Here is a 22,897-nt window from a genome sequence, read left to right as displayed (position 1 = left end):
CAGCCGGAACCTACAGTTTAACATCCCCTCCAAATAACGGTCATTGGTATCCAAAATATACATACATAGAAAGTACATACGAACTTAGAAAAGTTGCATTGGCAGGTACTTGCCAGACCTGGAATCAAAGACGCACGCTCATACTTGAGAGATTGGTTCTCTACCCACTAAACCACCACAACTTCCACTAAGTCATCACGACTTTGTCGTCTCAGTAACATTTAATGTTTTTTTACGTAATAATACGTGTAATATTTTTGCCACACACAACATAAATGCGGACTAATTAGAATCACTACTTTTATCCCTATGGTCACGCCTATTGCGCTTCAGTTCTCAGCGTTTTGTTTAGTCTGCTGTGCTTTTGCCGTTGAAGTACAAAAATTAAATATATGGAACGTTTCTAATGGCTATGCGTATTCCGTTGTTTACAAGTCACCGGCCCTTAAAATTCAATATCAGACGATTCAGATCTTTGATTTTGCTAACCCCGTCGCTGGCATAAGAGACAGGATCCGCGTACGAAGTCGCGGGCAGAAGCTAGTTACAAATAAACTTTTATTAACCAGAATAATTTAGTCATAACATTATCTTACAGATAGGCTAAATTGTCCAATTTCAAGAATATAAACGTTGCCAATACCCTAAAGATTGTTCAGATATAGATCGATAAAAGTCGTTAAACGACTATCGCCAAACTGCAGTTGCTATTCAAATTCGATGCGATTTGGAAGGCGTCCATGGTAGATCGGCCAACGCTAGCACCATTACACCCTCACCGTTCTAACTTGAACTTGGTATCTCTTGAAAAAAAAATGTCTGTGGAGGTCCATTTAAACTGGCCACTTTATACCTGGGAGAGAACAGTGATGAGCCAACTCGCAGTTACGTACCTCAATCGCCGGCTGTTAAGCTCCAAACGAGGCCTTATGGCCGACGGAAAAATAGCAAATAAAACAGAAGAACCGTGGAGCCGGTTTGTTTAACTCATAGAGGCGTGGAAATGCTTTGATGGTTTTAAGTTTGAAATTAACGAATGATAAAATAGAATGTGTTGACATTAATAAGAAAAACTTGTGATAGAAAAAGACTATGAGCATTGCCTAATTGAGAGAAGCTGAAAATTGTGCTCTATGCTTAGAATAAATTTTCAATAACTTAATAATTTTCAATAGTTTAAATGAATTTAAAACAATACTCATCACGTTGTAAACTTTGTATGTTATAAATATTAGAAAACTTTGGCTATAATGTAAAACGTTTTCAAGGCGAAACGGCAATTTCCGAGCCACCGCGTAATCTCCCGGTATAAATTTCACCTACTAGTTAATGTTACTACTTCCCTGAAGAGAAAACATGTTTTTATACACTGAAGCTATTTTTATACTGAAGACACCGAGGTCATTACAAATTATGGTAATTCTTATGTTATGTTGCATTTGCTTATACAAGTTGTTCAAAAAGGATCATGTCTTTTACGGAATTGTAATAATACACCTTTTATTTACAAAATAATAAAATATAGTTTATTTTGCCCTATAAATCTGTAACAGAACAGTAAAATAAAGATGTTTTTCAAATTGAAGATATAAAAACTGATAACATCATAATTCACGATGCGGACATACTTTATCACGGTCCGCTGTCACATAATGTATCCGAAGCCCTTTAAACCACTTCGGCTATTTAAAGCCATTAAATCATCGCATACTTAAAACAGATCATTTCTAACAAATCGACGATGTAAATATGTTGCGTCTCGTCTCGGCAACAGTATTCCCCCAATTCCCCCCACTCTAGTGAAGTCCTCGACGAAAATTTATCACATAGCGAAAGACGAGATTTGAAGCAGAAACGGTGCCAATTAGCGAAGTGTATAATAGGCCGATATTCACGACGGATTGAACCCTGTTAATGAGATGACTGCATGTTCCTAACGTGTTTTACAATATTAATTTTAAGCTAGCTACACAAGAGGCAATATGAAAATCATTTCCAAATGGTAATATCAAAGCTTAGTGTTTAAATTCATTGGGATATTTGTCAGTTCGATGTTCAACACACGGCTTTATTAATTCATGTATTCCGATGTCCGTGGAGTGAATTTTAGGAACAATGTTGATTAGAATTTCAGCTTTATCAGTCGCAAATACAGTAATATTGCTGTCGTGAATTCTGGGTAGTTTTAGTGTATAGATTTACGAAGCTGCTATGTTTGTGGTTGAATAGCTGGAATTTATTTTGAATGATAATATATATTACAAAATTATTAGATATTCACGTTACATTTAAATTATATCCGTATGCAGTGACAAAGATTAGCAAAACTTACCGAGTTCACAGCCGCCATCATGCATGGGCGGAGCCGACTACCAACACATCCTGAAACAACAAAATAACTAATATTAATAGGCGTTATACTTAGTAGAAAATAATTAAGTAATTTATGAATGGACTTCTTAAATCCTAACCACAACGAATATGACCACTATGCACTCTATAAAGTGCAAATCAGTCGGAGAATTGTAAAAATAAATCCTATCTTGTATGCACCTAGCGAGATTTATTTAATACAATCCCTAATAATCGAACGTGAAAACCTAGAATCATAAAGTGAATTAACCTAAAAGTAATATTGTTTACGCTGGAAGCTCGGCCTTGTTGACATTTGTATGATGTTGTATGTGAGTCAATGCTGTCTAGTGTGGGGCGGGTCATATATACGTAGGGCTGTAACTTGTTGACTAATCACACCGCGACCGATGAGGTTAGAACGAAGAATTTTCAGACAGCCTATATACCGTGTCAGGATAAATATTGCCTACGTCACGGGTCACTCATAAATAGAGTAAGTAAGTACTCGACAGTGTTTTATTTTTCTAGTCGATTAATAATTCTTTGGAAAACATAGCCACATATGGCTAGATTAAAAATCTTTTATTAATCTTTTAAGAATGAGTCGAGATGTGTGCAGAAATAAAAGAGTGAGGTAATGAGTGACATGACAGAAATCAAGGTTTATATACTTCTTAAATTCACATGTCTCTCTCTCATCTTAAAATATTGTACTGAAAAAAAATCTGCTCACATTTTTCCACAGGATAGGTTAGTTCATGCGAACGTCACATATTTTTTTGTAATTCTTCAGCAACCCTACAATAAACATTGCAGTGCTGAACAAAAATAAGCCTTAACACAAACGTATAGGTCATAAAATCAGTCATATTTGTTATAAGATGTCTCGCGACAAATAGAATGGTAGCGTTCACAGTCAGTGGGGCAAACTTCCAAGTCCATTAATAAAATTGAATCAGACGGACATTCCGAAGCACAATGTGCACGTGTTGAGATAAATAAAACTTCACGATATTAGTGGATGCAGACTACGAGTTTTGACCGCAAATAGATACGAGATATTGAAATAAATATTCACTTTTGAAAATAAAACGTAGACTTAAATTATCCCGAAATATAATTTAGGTACAACACTCATTTTCTTGGGCAAGTTTTCCTTCACGGGTATCATGAAAATCAAAGTAACTATTTTCTATCGTTCAGCCGAGTCGAGTAGGCGGCTGTAAAAAAGAAACTTAGAATTTTCAAAAGCTCTCCAAGCTAATAGAGGAAAGGCCAATAAAATGAAGAATGGAGGAAAGAGCCAATATAAAAACTAACTCGTTGTCAAGGAGCTTTTTTTAGAAAATTAATACCTTCCAAGGGGTTTTCCTTTTAAATGTCGATAGCAAAATATAACATTGTCATAAAATATAACGTTAAACTCCTTTGACATTGCTGTTGCAGCGAAAATTTTAAAAACAAAAAAATAAGCACTTGTTCTTTGCTACCTAAAAAAACATTTTCGAAGCCTGTTCATAGACGAGGTACTCTATAAGGTACCTACAGTATATTAATTTTATATAATACCTAGACTTTCAATAATAAGTCTTAAAAAAGGTATTAGAAGGAAAAAGACCACCTAGACTTTCATTAATAAGTCTAGAGAAGAAAAGAAAGTCCGAAGGAAAAATACCTAGGTGTATGAATAGCCTAGTTTTTTGACGAAATAAGGCCATATACCTGACTGTGTGATTCAATGGCCGCTCTATAAACTACAGGAGCGGTGACGTAACAACATTTGACTTGAAATGTGCCATCCCAGTGCGCTTGAGTGGCACGTTACTCGCTTCATTAAACCCGTCAATATTAGTTATTGGCTGAAAGAGATATTCAAGTGTATCGGTGTTAAGTGTTTCAATATTTAGCGGTTTATTTTAATATGTTTACGAATAGTGTTTTGTCCTTAACATAGAAATTAGTTAGCAATCATATCATATCATATCAGAAATCATAAAAAAAAAATATTCATATTTTTTTTTTATGATTTCTGATATATGATTTCTGATTTCTGTAAAAATGTATTTCACCGCAGTTATTACTTCTTTACTATTACTTCTGACAATTATGTTCACACTAAAAACCACCGAGTTTCAATGTTCAGTTTTACATGAGCATCCATTAAACAGTAGATTTTTACACGTAACAATATGTTATTGCTAAAATTCAGTTTTTGAGAAAGGCTTTGAAATGTCTCCTTCAACATAGTAATCTATTGTGACTGAATAGAATAAAATGAAAAGTTCAGTCACGTTTGCTCAATGTGAGGCGAGCGATAAAATCGTTGTTTTATGACCAAACTTTGGATAGAGACGATGAAAACTTCTTGTTTACGTATTGCACGTAACTGTACCCTAAAACTACAGTACAGTTGGGCATAAAAGTGTAACAATCTTGGTGTTTTTATATTAATGTAGGTCAACTTACACTGCATATTTCTATCATAGTACCTATTTGCCCTTGAGGGATTACGGGCTCAATATACCTATTGAGATGAGGTGCTATTTAAATAATTTAATTTATTTCTGTTAAAGTTAAAAGTCTATATAAAAAAAAACTGTATCTTGATGTAAAAATCTGCAAATAAGTAGGTATTTCATAAGGACCTGAAGTTCAGCCAAATTCTTCGCTACACCAGCATTAAATTAAGATCCATTTAAAGTAGGTAAATAAGAGAGAGTTTTAAGGTGAAATTTAAAAACCCCGACTATAATTTTATCGGTCGGATAAAGGACAGGCGACGTACCTACTGGGTTTAAAAATTCATTTATTACAAGTCGTAAGCCCGTGCCAAGAGCTGGACCAAGATGATTGATAGCCTGTCAGAATGGATGCCTCTTGTTATGATATATTATTTTAATATTATTTTAACGGTATGTAAAATTTGGACTTTTTTATTATTATTTGGAACTTGCCAAGATCTTTGGATAAGGTTATTTGACACGTCTCGTTGCTTGGCCGGTCTCAATTTAAAGGGTCAAATTTAATATATTAACAGGTCACTCATGCCTTTTTCGTAACTACAATTTGCTATAGGTACCTACACTGACAACAGCAATCTAAAAACTTACTTTCTTAACAATCTATATTTATTTAAGTTACACATTGTATAATGGTCGCTGCACACAGCGGGCGGGGCGCGACGGGACGGGACGGCGACGCGACGCTGAGCAGTTGTAATGTACTAGATAGTACGGACGACGTCACACAGAGCCGTCCCGCTCGGCGCGACGGGACGCGACGATCTAGTACATTTTGTCGCGTCGCCGTCCCGTCCCGCCGCGCCGCGCCCGCTATGTGCAGAGACCATTACTCAAGAACAGCTAAACCGTTTATGCTGAAAATTGAGGGGATATAACTTAGACCCGGGAGAAGGACATAGTATAGTTTTTGTTACCATCCGGCTTCGGGAACCAATTATTATCTCTGGACGCGGGTGAATCCGCGGGCAGAGGCTAGTATGAAATACAAAATATCAGATTTTTGGTTATTTGTTACCGTTCTATTTCATTTCATAGATGGGTGCTATGTTCATAAAATCCCGAAAAATGGGCGCTAAAATCCGCTAGTAGCTTTTACTTAATCCACACATAGATTTCAACAAAAATGAAAATGGCTGACCAATAGCAAAAATTCTGAATATGAATTTGACTAGTAGAAAAAAATCTATTTTCTCCAAAAGTTATCGACATATAGGAAACCCTGTACGGTTATTGAGGGCTGATAAAGTTATACTTACCTATTAAAAACTAATTTAGGGTAACGTTACTTTAATAATCGTATTGAAAAGCTTACCAGGCTGAACTTTAAAGGTCACAGCCTACAGCCGTATCATTTGTTATCCGAATAAAACATAACCAGTTTATATTAAAAATGAAGACAAAGCTCTTTAGTTAGGTAGGCTCGCCATCATTTTTATCACTTTGCTCAAAAACTTTAATAAAGTAGACAAAAGACACAAGGCAACATTGCAGGTGAATTATTACATTTTTATGCACAAGAAGTGTTTTTAATTTTGTCACGTAGTACTAAGGCGAGCTAAGGTATGCTGGATATTCATCAAAAAGGATTTATTAAGTGATGTTATGAAAAGGAAGAGTACGGTATTTTGATTGTGCGTTCTTTTTTTTCTTAAAATTGGAGAGGAATTTTTAATTTCAGCTTGATCAAATCTTTCCTGGTACTTTATATATCACATTATAATACCTACATAGTACTGATACAAGAGACAATAATATACGGTACTAGCAAGCTATAAGTTTACCCTGTCACCACTACTCCACCTATTGAAAAATAAGATACGTAGGTATATGAATAGCCGAGCCATATTTTTATACTTGCCCACGGAACCATAAAGCCAAACACAAGTCATAACGCTAATGGCGCTTATTAGAAAAAGGATGAATAAATTCATTAGAAATACGTAGTGGCCTGTGTTTAAAACAAAAGTACAAAAGAGTTTGCATTGTTCCAAAGAGGTAATCTCCCGTATCAGCCCGTATAAAAGGCAGCATGGTTCAATTACTAAATTAAAAAAGCCGACGGCGCTTTTATAATCAATTTAGTTCAATGTACTGATTTGATTTGTCAACCTCCAGCCGACCTAGAGTTGCGTTTTGTTTAAAAAGGCCAAGTTAGAATCGGATTTGTGTGGGGGAGCGATCCGTATTGTGCTGATAAAGCTTGAGGGTCACTTTGAAATTGGCCACATGAAAGAGGTACCTAAAATGCCAGAAGACAAGTATTGGGAAAGTAGTTATTAATGTACCTACTATATGTATACTAACCAAATACATGTTAATAGATGACTGTTTCTGCACAAATAATTTCTTTTCATCAATTTGTTTTTTGTTTATTTTTTATTTCTTCGGAGGTTGTTTATTTTTTGACAAACCAGTTGTTTACAGATGTACAGATGTGTGTAAAGTTTTTAACCTGTTAGGGAATCTTGATGAGACCTTCATGACAAAAGCACAAGTATATTGTTCGGTGCTGTCCAACTTTTAACTCAAATTAGAAGATGCAAATAGAATTAAAACACATTCCTATACCTATTAAAAAATAAAAAGAATGGAATTAAAAGAAATAAAAGCAAAACGCACACGTGAGCCACGTTGATGTAGACATAAAGTAAAATGGCCGAAGCCATTAGCAAAATTGAATTAGTGGCCAGTATTGGTTGACAATGGCACTCCACCGGCCGGCACAAAGCAGGATAATCCCTAAAAGAACCAAATTCAGACTGTTCAATAGGTACATATGCTTCATTCACTGTTTGCCTGACAAAGACCATACAGGATTAAAAAGGTTGTATATCTAGTAGGTTAATAAATATGGCCTGTCTGCTTTGTTTACCCTTTGTTATCTTTGGCCAGGATATTTCATTTGTCAGAAGTAGGTACTTTTATTTTGGTCCCTTGAATGAAGGAGCTCGTGTTTGAAGTCTTTGGAGTGTGGAAATAGTACAAAGTAGAATATGCATTTATATGGCTATGTAGAAATCAAATAGACATTTCGACGAAGCACTTACCTATCTACATTTTTATGAGATGTTCGTATTGCCCGTTCAATCATTCTTAGTTTATTACATCAGGAGCCATCATCTAGTAAACTATCGCTTATTTAAACGTAGATGCGGTTGCTGGTCATATATTATCGGATTGGCATGACAGATGTTTATTGCTTTGGCAGTAATCTCGGTCAAGTTCCTATATGGGCCAAATCGGACGTTCAACATTGGCGCCCGGTACGTACCGTTCAGAAAATACTTTTAAAACTGGACTCGTAAACCTCGTAACATTTACGAGCCCCTAATTAAAGTTAAGAGCGCATTTACGTGTACGTTTTATTAATAAAGAACAGGAAAATTCACTTAGTATAAAAACAGCAATAAAAGCAAACACAGCACAAAGTGTTGTCATTGAAGAGCATAATAAAAGACATTTTTCCAGATCTCTTTTCATGAAAACTAATTAATTTACTCATTCAATATAGAACAAAAGCATCCCTTTTCAATAACGAAAACCTTCGCTTCAAAAGCTCAAACGAACTCCGAAATTGCTTTAGTACACATAAAGAAGTCTGCACAACTTGACAGTGCAGAACTGAACAAAGCACATTAGCCAGCACAAACGTTTGCCAATTTCTTTAGAGCCTTGTTACCGCATGCGAACATAAAGTGCTCATTATTCCATAAGGCCTAATGCAGACGAGCGTTTTGACAACAACTCACTGAAGCCGTCTGCTCAAACGTGATTTGTACTCACAACCCGCATAATCAACTGTAGTGCTTGCATATTGCAACCTTGTATGATCGTCTGAACAAAGACTATTTTTGGAGATGATCTACGAATGGTATAATGTTTCAATCAGATGTTGTAAAACGTTTCCATCAACAAACACCTACTCACGTGTTGTAAGACTTTATATTAAGAAAATGGGTCTATTTCTAGTTCGCAATATAATATGAAGCTGTATTAATTAGGTGGCTGTTTTACCAATTTGAGTAGATCGTCTGCGTTGCCCGTAAGGTCGGCCGTCAATGGCTGTCTGCCGGAGCCATGTTTATATCACAATAAAACATTGTTTTACGACAAATGCCGAGCAATTCCGAGTCCCGGCGCGACGGGTGATTCTTTTATTTTCCTCTACAATGGTGTCAATTGTTCTGGTAAATGTTTGCTGCAGTTCGCGCGTCTTTGAAAATGGCGTTCGCTAATTTGATTACTGTTGTTTGGAATTAGATGGTTTGTTATAACTTTTTATGAAAGAGTTAGGTATTTCTTGTAATAAATGTAAAAGAAAACGAATATAAAACAGGCTATGTTTATATCGGAGCAGGACATAAATATTTCAAGTTCGACAATTTGTCATTTTTTCTTTCCTTGAAGAATGGCACATGGCGATGAGTTAACCTTTCCTCCTCTTTCCACTGTCTCCCTGTCGGTATTTCCCTTTTCGCTTCTAGTATATATCCGTTCATCTCGTTTGTCAAAACTTCTAGCAATATTTAAGACATTTACCAAACATTTCTCTTTCATCCACATAAATAACAAATATGAACACGAACACCCACTATCGTTCTTGGAATTTGAGCTGCAAACACTAATCTTCAGATGTATATAAAGGTATCGTGTTTCGCGTAGTACGTCAATGGATTCTGTAGCATTCATCGTGACGTCATACTCCGTTTTGGTAGCCATGTTGCCATCCCGTGTTCTTGCTTTATTAGGGAGTGAGCTCCTTATGTCTATCGTAAACATGGTAATGACTAATGCGATGCGCCTGCCTGTTGCAGTTGTTTTAACATGACCTTCTTATGTTATAGTTATTTTAGATCAACTTTATTTAATGAAATTAATGGATTTTTGAAAATATGACAGAAAAATTATTGTTAAAAAGTGTGTCCACACTGATGCTAGATGTGCATTTATGATAAAGACATTATATGTCAGTGCATAATGGTCTAATAACTATATTTTAACAGATCAATAAAATGCTTACCTAAATCTTAAGAGGAAAACTTCCACGTGCAACAAAATGTAACAATGCAGAACGTTTAGAAACTTGACAGTTTTATTTGACTTTTGATTTAGAACATCATAACACATCTTCAAGATGATTCTCGAATTCTCGAACAAATAGAGTTTCATTGTACAAGACTAGAGTACTCAAAATCATTCATCAAAACGATACATAATTTATGAATGAACGTTGAAGTGTGTCCAAATACTTTATGTGCCAAACAGTTACGAGTAGTCTGATGTGTCTATCTCTAGACTCCACAAACACTCTACACACACAAAAACAGTTTATATTGTATCGTAAATTAAAAATACAAAGTTCCGTAAATACACATGGTCAGTTTGCTTTTCTGAGTGATATTCGTAGGTCTTGTATGTAAGCATTCTTATATGAATGTGCCCACGCAGCGCTGCTATATTAAATAGAACAAATATTTGTTATGATTGTGTAAAACAAATTATTTAATTTAAAATGACTGCAATGACATAACGGAAACAATTTCTTAAACTCTACTTTTATATTTGTTACCCTGTTTTCTTCAGTGAATCCAACATTGCTCACTTATTTTGAACTACCATTTCCTTACAACCATATAATTGAGCTGAATGAATATGCGCTTGGCATGAAAGCCAAATACAGGAACCTTATATTCCTTTCAAGAAAACCGTCTTTATATACATATACATATGTTTGTATGCTTCACATGGCTCCCGCCGATGAAGTAAGGAAAGATGAGCGGATATGCCATAAGGCAGGTAGTTCAGACGCCCGCGCCGTCTTGATCAAATACGTTCGCCCAGTTTCGAATGAACAACAAGGAGTTTGGGTTTCCTGAGACATCTGTCATCTATTTTTGGTTTCACAAAAAGTGGGCGGGTGCCAAAAAAGGCGTATAAGGACACGCTCCTCGTCCCCAGCACACCTTCATTTTCTCGACGCTACTTTCTAAGGAGATTTTCCGCAATGGCATCTCCGCTTGTCATTCTGTTCTCCATGTCTCCACCTGATAGATGTATCGTGGATGAATGTATTAGATCAATCATGGTAACCCGATGTATCGCAGTCTGGCCCTGACAGGGACATAGATAGCGATATGTCAATGCTTGATGAAGTGCTTCAATTATACATAGTATTCCTAAGAGCATGGTTCTTATTACAAGGTATATTGTACGCTGTATAGGACTTGCTCAGATTAATTTATATTGTCAGGTGAGACAATATTCTAGTTTAGACTGTTAGTTTTAGTTGGACAGCTTTATTAAATAGTGATTACCAGATAAAAAAATGTGCCTTGAAAAAGTCTGTTGTGTGTCCCATTTAGGTATAAAATAGACATCAAATGTAATTTTCTGAAGTCACACTACACAAATGTCATCATCATCACTATCCTCCTGTCCATATCCCAATTCTATTTGGACTTGACACAACATTTTTTCTTATTCCATACTCATAACCTCTATATAAATAAGGGCACACTTCAAAAAGTACATTTACAACAAAACCATACTCGTATGTTCAAAGAAAACTCATTCTTAACGCAATAACGTGCAATTCCAAGTAATTGTGAGCGGAGTTGTGAATGTTACACAATACTCCGGAGGTTGGGGGCTGCACATGTTGCGATGTACTAATTATGTCAGCAGGATTCATCGCTTCAGGATTGTGTTGCTAACTCGCTTAGCATACGGTGTTGTACTTACAGACGGAATGGCAGACTTAAGGCTGTATTGGTTTGTAATTAAATGGTTTTGTATATTTTATAACAAAAGCTTTTTTTAAATACTTACATTACTGTCGAATAAAATAAGGGAGATGTGGTCATATAAGACTTAAATGTGCCCTTTACGGTCAAAAGAAATGTATTATTCTGGACTCGCTAACCAACGTGGCTAATTCAAAGACACAGGTTTTTCTAGCGTTAATTGAGGATTAAAAAAATAATGATGGAGAGACCTTAGCATAGAAAACTGGTAATAAGTCTAGCCAAAATCTTCCATATAGATACAGGCACAAAAATAAAAATCTGTACGTTACAATATTCATACAGTCATCGATAAACATAGGGCCCAGTCAGCCGACACTCCGACCGTCACCTGGCTACATGACACGGTGACACACGACTGATGGAGTCGTCTGACGGAGTGTCACAATGTCACACTGGCCGAACGCTGCCTCACTGTGTCTCGGCTGAAACTGTTAACGTCAACTATAACGTTCTGCTGCGAACGCTGTTTTGACGTACAGCTGCTGCTGAAGGGTTATATAAAACGCTTTTTAATGACTTTAGGGTGTGATATCCAAGTATAGTATAGTTCAGCTTTGAAACTCTTGTATTTTATTATTACTTCTTGCAAAATGACATGCCATTCTAGATGAAAAAAAAACAAGTTACTACTTTGTGATCTAAACTTTAAAAACTGAAACTGGAACCGAAAAAAGTATTACTTGCAATATCCAAAAAAAGTAGCCTAGGCTGTATAAAAAAGTTTTGAGCCTATTCCTATAAACTCAATAGTGCGTTCAAAAAAAGAGTGTGTATTTGTTTGAATTTGAATTAGGACAGATCCTCAGACTACAACACAACACTATTCAAGCCACGATTCAATGAATGATTAGTATCACAATCCAATCGCCTGTGGTATCCAAATAGCCGAAGAAATAGAGATAAGAAACGAATTCCAAAACGAATTCTTGTTCCCAATCCGATAGGTATAAGAAAACAAACTAACAATAAATCCAGCGAATGAGCTCCAATATTTCAATTGACGTCCCAAACGGTATCATTTGAATAATTTCCACGATTCCGCAGATTCCTAATTTCGAGTTGTCTATAGAGATTCGCGACAATAGGGGCTCTTTCTATGTCTGAGGGGGCGGAGTGGGGGCACCCAGTCAGCCCCCTTACGAAGTAATGTCTAAAAGTGAATGCTTACGACGCTTTTTGTGAGAACTGCGCTACTAACCTTGTCGGTTGCGTCGTTTGGCGACTTGAGAACTTGGAACTCGTTTCCGATTCTCGGTAACACGGATTCTATGTTTGTATTTGTTATGTCTGTTTCCTTTAAAGGAGTACTTTACGGTATTTCCTAGCTTTCTCAAGTCCATTTTCGTTGTGTGTTTTGTGAACTCTCAGTGCTTTTGCCGTCAAAAGCACATACAAATTATAAGCTACGGCATGCTTTGGTAAAGTTTGTTTTTGTGTTGTAAATACTTTAAAATGTTTTTATATTTTGTCTTATCGTCTCTGAGTTGTAAACAAAATTGTGTTTTTTCGGCAGTAACCAAATATCGTATACCTATTTTAAGTATATCGACATACTATTTGAACTAAAGAAGAAAACTATTAGTAGTCAAAGTATTTGGCCAAGCATTTTCTATTTACATCCACCGCCACAGGCCCCATAACATACGATCCTATTGATAAACGACATTCATTGCGTATTGGTCTCCGATCTCCATACATCGGTATCGTAGGAAACTGAGAGAAATTCAGTAAATCCATCACTTTAATGGATCCTCTATAGATTATCTGGCACGGGTATCTTCAGGTCTATATTCGGTTGCAAACTGCTGGATGTATGACACGAAGAGACGTGTACAAACATTAGTAATACAGTGTCGCCGGTATCTGGTCGCATTGATGGTCGGAAGGCGGATCGTATGTTACCTAAGGCTTGTTTGTGAGACTGTGTGTTGAATGTAGTGCCCACCGAATCGAATTGGACTGTCTGTGGCGAAATGTGTGGTTGTCCGTCTTTAATACTTCAAGTACTACATAACTTTATGAAATAAATGACAATGCCTGTTTTGTTCGAAGATTTAATGAGTTTTGGTAGGATAAAACTATAGAATTCAATTGTGTACTACGTTAAAGCTTCCGTCAGTTCAATTAGAATAAAATAAAAGCTAAAATCATATAAATTCTGAACTACGTGTACAAATGCCTTGTCAAATCAAAGTCGACAAAACACTGATCACCATTGCGGAAAACAAAAGAAAATCCTGTTGTTCACTCAGAATGAGAGACGGCAGTGTTTAGAACGAACATTTATTATTTTTGAAAGACAGCATCACGTAAGTAGTTCCACATTCCCAATGTTTCTTAGCAACGACGCAAAAAAAAAACGTGTTAAATTCGGACTATTATTTTGATCGTGTTTTGTCATCAAGTCGGAACTCTGAGCGTCTTTTTAAAACAAACGAACAATTAACTGGGTAAATTAATTTAAAACATCAATTTTCTGTTTTTCCTCAGAACTAATTTGCACCCTTTAGATGTCATACTGTGATCTCCAGTAATGAACCTATAAACATTTGAGCATCAAGTAAATGGATCATCATCACAGTTTAAACTAAAACCATTCATGTGGTTTGTACCAATAACGCAGGTATTTGTGTACTTGATACCTAGTTGACTAAGCTGCACCGAAGCGTCTGCTTTGATCTTCCGCTTAGAAGGCTATTGGAGTGCCGTAAGACATTATGTATATACAAATCACTTGGACAACAAACGGACTGGACATCTGAGACGTCATATGGAGGCTCTATCGAGTATTGATAGGAATTGAACCGGCAAGTCTGTATTCAAACGCATACAGGTGACAATTTAGCAAATGAATTGCCGACTGAATAGCTTATCCTTTATGTACCTGTATTGATATTTGTATTGAATATGTATAGTGTATATAGAACAACAGAGATCTAAATATGATTGTGGTTGACTGGTTGACATAGGAACAAATATATTACGAAAAATTCAAATGTCATAGGAAAATGAAGTCTTTTTAATATCAGCAAACAAAATTTTACATAACCAGAACAAATCCTAGTAGCACATTTATCTTATTATAAGACGCATTGTTAAAAGAAACAGGTAAAACTTGCGTACACTAGTTACAAAACTTCGGAAAATAAAGTTAAGTTGCAAAAGAAACTGTTATGCAGTCCATTTCTCGCAGCAAGTTGCAGTAAATCAAAGCAAGTAAGTGATACTTGCACATGTTTATAGCAACTTCAGTTCTGAAGTAAAAGTTCGAGCTTGAAGCAAGCAAACTTGTTCTTAAGAAAAACTGGCTTGTCAAAGAGGGTCAAATATATGCCAAGTTATTTAACAGTCGGTGTGACTGATAGAAGAACCTACTTATCTTTGATTTTTACATGCATTTGAGGCAGATTTTCATGATTAACTAACGTTACTAATTATGATATAAATATTTCTTCAGCAGTTCGGTAAAGGGTTTAAAACACAGAGCATTATTCGGTGGGAAAACCTTAGTGGAAATTTACAGGTGTACAAGCGTTGTAAGGGTGCGAACTAATGCCCCTAAAACGGACGCAGAGCATTCTTTCGATGCTTTCTCTAGCTTTCTCTAAAGAATTTGATCGGTGGGGATAGAACGAGCATTCGCTTGTTTTATTTAAACGCACCCTAAGATGACGTCACATTTTTAAGACTATACACTCCTTTCTCTGACAGAGATAAATTACCACAAACGTAAAGTTCAACGTAAAATAGTTAAGCAAGTACTTCTTTAGGGCCACAAACTGTATTCTTACTTGCAAGAAATGGTATATTTAGTATTCTGCAGTTACGGTGTTTCTCTCGAACGCCGCGAGCCAAGAATGTAATCCATTTAATGGATCACTGAGCGATGTATCTGTGAACGATTCGGCTTGTATATTGTTATGTATGTTTGTTTGTTTGTCACTAGCACGGGACTGCTTCTAATGTTGTTTGTGTGGGTGTTCCTGGTATTTACTTGGACGATTTGCTTGCTGTTTGTCGGATATTTTTTTATAGCAATGTCATAAGTTTATTCGGTCACATCATTTGGAACTTTTTTCTTGTGTTGATGTCAAAGAACTTGATCGGTAACATTCCCTTGACGACATACAGTATAATTTGCATAAAAATGGTCCTAAAATAAATTTTAGTATTGTTTATTTATCAGTTTAACAACAAACAACCTCTGCTAGTTATGATAAATCGGAACGATGCAAATAACAACGTAATTTGCAATAATCGTATTTGTACCGGCTGATACATTAATTAACGGATTCATTATAATTGAAGCGGGTAAAACAAATATATTTTCAAGTATGCTGTTGTATTGGAAACGGCATACCACTTGAATGCCATCAATTTAATATAATTTGTATTTACAGATGTTTATCTGACTGAAGTACTATCATGTAAGTGATTTCAACTGACCGTGGTTTGGTCTCAAATGATCATTGGAAATGATAAATTAATTTAATACGGTATGGCGGAAATTATTACAATAGCTTTAGTAGGTAATGTTATTTGCAGATGAAAATTCATAGCCAAAATTTAGCTTTATCCTACTGTTTTAAAATAAATGAGACAGTTTAAATAATAACTGTAAAAAATCAGAATAATATATAGGCAACTTTTTATCCAGATGCAGGAAGTAGTTTCCTCAGCAAGCAGTTAAAACCGCTGACGGAAGCTAGTTTTGAATATTACGCTATACCTTTACTTTAAGCCTTTTTAAAATTCATATATACCTAAGTATGTTACTGAATACTAAAGGAAAAAGATCATTCATCCATTAAATATGTTTATTAACTTTTTCGTGTGTAAGGTAAATTACCGATTTGTACGGCAGAGCCGAATATTGTAATAACACATTAAAATGATCATTAATTTTAAGGCCAGTAAGCAATTATAACGCTTGATCGGATAATTATCTGCTGTTTGATTTAATTTTGTTAATTAATTCATTAAAGATGCGAAATTGAAACCGCTTTTTTAAACGAAAAACAGAAATGTGTCCTATATAGTTCAGAAAATAAATTATGTATGAATGAATAATAATAAAACATTACTATAACAACATTATTACCCTAAATCTGATATTTTTCTTCCATTTCACTAATGTCTTACCGCTGTTTGGTTTGTATTTAGCGAAATTGTTAGCAGAAGTATATTCCTGGTAATTCGCAGATGTTTTCAGAAGCTTTTGTTCTACTTCTGCGCAGCTGGCCTAGTTTCCTTGCATAAATATTTTTAAATGACATTTTGTTAGCATTTGGCAACTGAGCTAATTTTGTTAAAAATCCGTAGGTAGACGAAAAGTCTCCAGTGACGTAGGGAAACAAAAGAAATGAAGGGAGCGACGAAAGAGTTCAGTGAAAGATTGATTAGGTTCGCAGTAGTATGTTCGCTTCTATAACATATTGTGCGAATCAAGATGAGGTCTCGTAAAACAAGATGAAAGGCTTCTTTGCTAAAAGAATCTTCGTAACGAGGTTTGCACGAAGAACATTCTCCACAGTTACAAAAGTTACAACTTTTTATGTACCTGTTGTGTCAAAGTACGCACATTTCAGCAGAACTTGTAAAGTCTGCTATCTATAACAAACATGTTCGCTCAAACTCAATATCATTATGTTGGCTATATTTAACGACCGTGTTCCATTTATAAGAAATCAATCTACACATACATAAGAAAGTTCTCCCTTAGTAACTACTTACTCGCATGTTTGAAATAGACAAATTGGCTCAAACTGCTCCAACAATCGCTTGTTCGGAACACGGCGTGCCGGGAGTCCATTCAAACACAAGACTATTCGGGAAACTTATTCAACTCTACGCTGATTTGTCATCCAATTACAAATAGCTGTACACGTTTGGAACACACTTGGTACATTGTGCCCTACTGAGATACGCAAACAGGTTTCCTAGAGCGTAATGTATCGACGTAAGCAATTATCGGCATGGCTATTCAGCCTGTTACAGGCAGTTCGTCGGCACGCGATAATTACTGCTGAATTTGATATGGGATCCAGTTATTATGCTGCGATTTATATCGGTATTACCTACCTGTGTTCGATTTTGGTTCGTTCCTTTTTTGAATTATGGGGTATGGTTTACCTTCATGCTCTGATTAAAAACTCTTTCGTTTTACCTTTTAGGTGACATAGGAAAAATGGTTTTATTTCATAAAATTGTGTGGAAAAATACTTGTAGTAGCCGGTGCTGGTGCCTTACTGTTCTAATAGGTAAGTTTTTTATACATTTTTGGATCGAAAGCAACTAGATTGAGTCATTGTACTCGGTCAGCTGGAAGTAATAGGTTCGATCTATGGTAAATCATAAGCAGGTCCACTAATTTACATAACGTAAAGCAACAGTCATTAGAGTCGTTTGAACGGACTCTGGCACTCCCATTATTTATAGAGGTTTGTTTTGGAACCAAACATATAAGAAGTAATATAATATGTAGCAAGTAAATACATACACATTTTTGTCAACATAAAACGATATTATCACTCGGCCGCGCAGCCAGCACATGTTTGTTGTATGATATTTTTAGAAAACATTATCGGTCATAATGTGTGCCAAACATATGCAAATGCATCTCATTTGCATGCTTTTCGAATGCGTTATACAATTAGTTGCGGAAAATTGCGCTTGGAGCTTGAATATGAAAGTTCAAAAAACATAACTGACCATAACACCGATATTAATTTTTATGATGAAACTTAAATATACCTAATACATTATTTGATATTAATCGACGGCGTCAAGAATAGTATATTTATAAAATAATGCCATTACGACCTACTTGGTCAAATTAAATCACCAAGTATAACCTCAAGGCAATTACAAGAAAAACCAGTCACAAAAACGCGACAATCCAAAGCTTAAGAAAATTACAACACAAAGATCTTCAAAACCAATATTATATTGTATTAACATTCAAAAATTTTCCTTATTAAGGGTAATGAAAACCAAAAAAAAATGTAAAGAAATGAGGTCACGGCTGCCATAGCAACCTTGATTTTACGCTCCTCGTTACGACCCGTAAAAGTAACACCGAGTTCCCGCCCATAATTTAATTTAAAAAAATAAGGAAACTCTTTTGTTACGAAATTAAGTTAGGCCTGTAATTAAAACATAATATAATTGGGCCACGTTTATGAATGGCCTATTAATTTTAAGCTGGAGTCAAAAGGATTTTAATGTAAGGGTAGGGGCGTTTATTTTATGGAAAGTTTTCCAACTACCGGGGTTCAGGTGACTTGTTTGGGATCACCTGTATTGCGATTCCAACTGCGAACGAATTAATCCCTTGCAAAAGTTCTAGTTTTCATTACTAGTGGCCGACACGCGTGGGGTTTCAGTTGGAAAAGCCCCTACTCATGTACGGATAGTTATGTTCGCAACTCGTGTAAAAGAGTTTTATTTCCACCTCCATGTACCTGGAATTATAACAGATTTACAGACCTAATCTTTTTTGCCAACTTCATGTAGAGCTATTATTAGTTTATACATTCGTTAACTATTTAGTCTTATATACCCATATATGTACTACTTAAGCCTGTTGCCAGTTTGTAGTGAGCGCAAAGACATAATTAAATATTACGAATTTGATAGTATCTAATTAAAAAACTAAACGAAGACTAATAATGAAAATAATGATTTTTAATGACCAATGGCCAATACCCAGTATAATAAACAGAACACAATAATGCCGTATATAAAAGTAGTTCATAGAACAATGCCATACATCCATTCGTCGGATATCTCTGGCAGTGCACCAACTAATGGACAAGGCAACAAACATATCGTGTTGAGCGGAAATTTTATATCTCTGGTCATTAATATTCAGCCGCATGTTGGCTTTGAATATAGCTTTATTTTATTTGTTTTATACGAATCATTTTCAGTCATCGATTGTGCTTTTATTTGCGTATTAAATAGTGTTTGCGTGTAGGTATTATGTGAAATGTGGTAAATGACTTATTCAATTATAAAGGTATCTATTTTCATGGAATAGCTGTGGAATATTTTGTAACGATTGATATCAACAGAAAAAAAATGTTTAAACATGATCAGTATATAAAAAAAAATGTCTGCCGTTATTTTACCTCTACAAAAAGCTTTTTATTATTATTTTTTGTCACAGACCATAACAACAGTCTATACTTTTCACAGAAAAAATATTCAATCGTATTCATAGAAAAAATGTTTCATGAGCATTAATAGTCCCAATAATATTTTTGCGACAAACTTTTACAACCGGCACATGACGTTCATGTTCGCTTGTCTAATAATTTCATCTGCTCAAAAATAAAGTTAATAACATTTAATAGTACTGTTGTTAATGTGTAATTTACTAAAACGTTGCGAGGCTGAAGAAGATAAATCTTCATGCACAACACGCGCCAATTATTTTAATTTCGTATCTCTCAGAGGTGCATGACCTTTAAACAATTTTATGTCTCGTGAACCGCACATTACAATGTTTTATGTTGTTTTTGTACCTATTACATGGTTTCTTGAAAGTTAGAATCATTCAGAAAAACATCACGAATTTTCCGGAAGAGTAGGATTGAAATATTTCTACCTAAACTAACTCCGCAATTAAAGAAAGACATAATAAGCGCTGCTAAATGCATAGGTCTACTAAGCATGAACTGGTTAATTCCAGAAATCATGCTCTTTCTTTGAATTTTCATATCATTTTTTTAAATGTCGCTTTACACAAATAGCCTGTAAATCTTCGATATTATAACACCCAATAGAGCATACACGCACATACTCAGTACCCATCCAATTGTGAAGCAGCCAGTTACCGCTCCAAGAAAACTATTTCAATTTCCAAAGCTCACGTGACATTTCCAGTGAGTTATATTAGTACAACCTAGAATCTGAAACCTCAAAGGAATCAAGAGGAACAACTAAAGCAAAGGTTAGCTTTATTACACTAATAAAATTAACCCATGAAGATTGAATATAATTCTGAAGCTAGGTCAGTTAACTTGTAATTGGAAACCCAACTTCTGAGCCACTGAATTCATTATGAATTGATATCTCATTTTATTTTTCTTTGAAGATTAATCAATTCACGTTGGTAGGTAATTGAGAACTGGCGCGGGGAAACTACGAAATTTGTTTTCTGAAGCCAGGAACAAAAACATGAAGATTTATTACGTTAAAGCAAAAAATAAATAGTCCAAACTTCTAGCAATAACAAATGAGAATTTAGAACATAATATTGTAAAAATAAAACTATATCTAAGTGATCGAAGTCCACGTGGCTAATTATTGTAGCTGAACACTTAATTTTATTTTGGGAAAAAGGAGTCTATCTAAATGTGGACCTAACCCACGAATTGCGCGTGGGATTATTTATATAACAGCCTTCATATTTAGGTAATTAATGATCATTGAAAAGTTCATTGACTTCTTAAAGCAAGTAAGTGTCTACTTAGTTCAAACATCATAATTGAAATAAGATAATTAAATTAAGTAGTTATGAAAAGAAGAAGGATAACCTTAACTCGAGTTAAAGTTCAGGAGAAGTAAAAGCGCTGTTTAAATACAATTACCATTTTATATTATAAAATCCACTTCAGCAATCATACTTACGAGTAGTAATAAAATAACCTATGTTATGATGTCATCAACTTCAAACAACACGTTACATGTTTCAAATAAAACAGCTCGAACAAGTGAACATGCTAATTCGAAGCAACAAAGAGTAAGTGGCCACAGATGTGACACTTGATATTGCTCAATGACTTAGAAGTGAGTTGACGTGGAAACGTCAGGAGGCCGTAAAAGCCTGACGGGGCGGCGTGGCGTGCCCTCAGAGCGCACGTTAAAGGACTAACGCAAACGCTTTAGCCTTGAGCCTATTACCCCCGTTGATACATACCTACTCATATCGCACCGTAATTTGCTGTGAGGGGCCCAAATTCAAATATTGTACCCAATTGCGTACTGTGCCTTGTTTTAATGATAATTTTAGGTTACCTATAAACAGATGCGACGAACAACTGGACGTAAAACGGTTTATTTTAAATAGGCCTACATTTACATATATCTACTTTAAACAAGAATTATGTATGTCGTTAAAGAAAGAAACTTATACTTTTGTAAATAACTGCATAAAATCTGACGGGTAATTTAAACTGGCAATTAATAATGCATTTCCTTAACATCACGGAAAATACTACATAGTATATGAAATACATTCTAAATTGATAGTAGGTTTGCAACTTTTTCGATTATTTCTCCCAAAGCTATCCCATAAACGGCATTCACTGAGTATTCTTTTCAGCCAGCAATTCTACCGATTGCTATTCAAGGGAGATTTCTGGAATTGGAATCGGCATCGGATCTTATCTGTTCCGATAACACTAACTGCCGTGATAAGATCGCTCTGTGAGCTTAATCTTAAAGATTGGCCCGTATTAAACTCGATCAAGAAAGAAGATAAAATATAATAGGTAGATAGTTGTGTGAACTACAATATGATTTGAGAAATAATTATAACTTTGGTTAAGTTATATAACCTACTAATACTTATCATATCAATGGAATTTCTTAAAAATGTATCTTTTTATTTTTAAATTACTGTTTCTGTGAATATTTGCCTGTTGGTTATGTGCGCGACGGTGGCGACGCGTAGCGTTTACAACATTTGCGGAAGCTGTCAAATAATAACCATGTAAACATTATAATTTTCTTTGCGAATATAAATAACACCAAAGGTTAAAATAGTGTTGTTGACATTATTTAAGTGCAATTTATTCAATAGTTTTACTGTAAAATGAATATAATGATAAAAACCGGGTTTCAAACATCCGCATTTGTTTCCAATTTCTGCCGTGTTGTGCGCTGCGGTCGTTATTGTCCGCCGCTACTTGCTTTGCACATAGCCAATAACTGTCAGTTGTCATAAAATACTTCATGCTGGTGAATACAAGCTCCACTTTTGATGGAAAAGCTCGGACTCAAACAACAAACGGCACGAGGCACTTCAATCCGAATAAACAAAACAATACAAAAACAATTCCTATCTCAATATCCTAAACCTTGTAAACGCATTCACAATAACGTTATAATCCAATGAACATCAAGGGTCCTTACGACAGAGGCACTTACAGCGGCGGGAGCAACAAATCCGATACACGAGGTAATATGGTAAAACTCTCCAGTTGA

General features: G+C 35.4%; 1 protein-coding gene across 2 annotated transcripts in view; it reads right to left on the bottom strand.

The window, feature by feature from the left end:
- The window catches only part of LOC110373400 (zinc finger protein 541), a 222,395-nt gene that overhangs the window by 154,853 nt on the left and 44,645 nt on the right, over positions 1-22,897 (bottom strand). For both annotated transcript variants that reach the window (XM_064039704.1, XM_064039705.1), the window contains exon 2: positions 2,333-2,382. In XM_064039704.1, coding sequence (XP_063895774.1) covers positions 2,333-2,353 — 21 coding nt within the window. In that variant the 5' untranslated portion in view covers positions 2,354-2,382. The remainder of the gene's footprint in view (positions 1-2,332; positions 2,383-22,897) is intronic.

This window comes from Helicoverpa armigera, chromosome 20 (genome assembly GCF_030705265.1).
Source record: "Helicoverpa armigera isolate CAAS_96S chromosome 20, ASM3070526v1, whole genome shotgun sequence".
In the NCBI taxonomy this organism is placed as follows: Eukaryota; Metazoa; Arthropoda; class Insecta; order Lepidoptera; family Noctuidae; genus Helicoverpa; species Helicoverpa armigera.
This window is presented reverse-complemented; position numbering and strand designations above follow the sequence as displayed.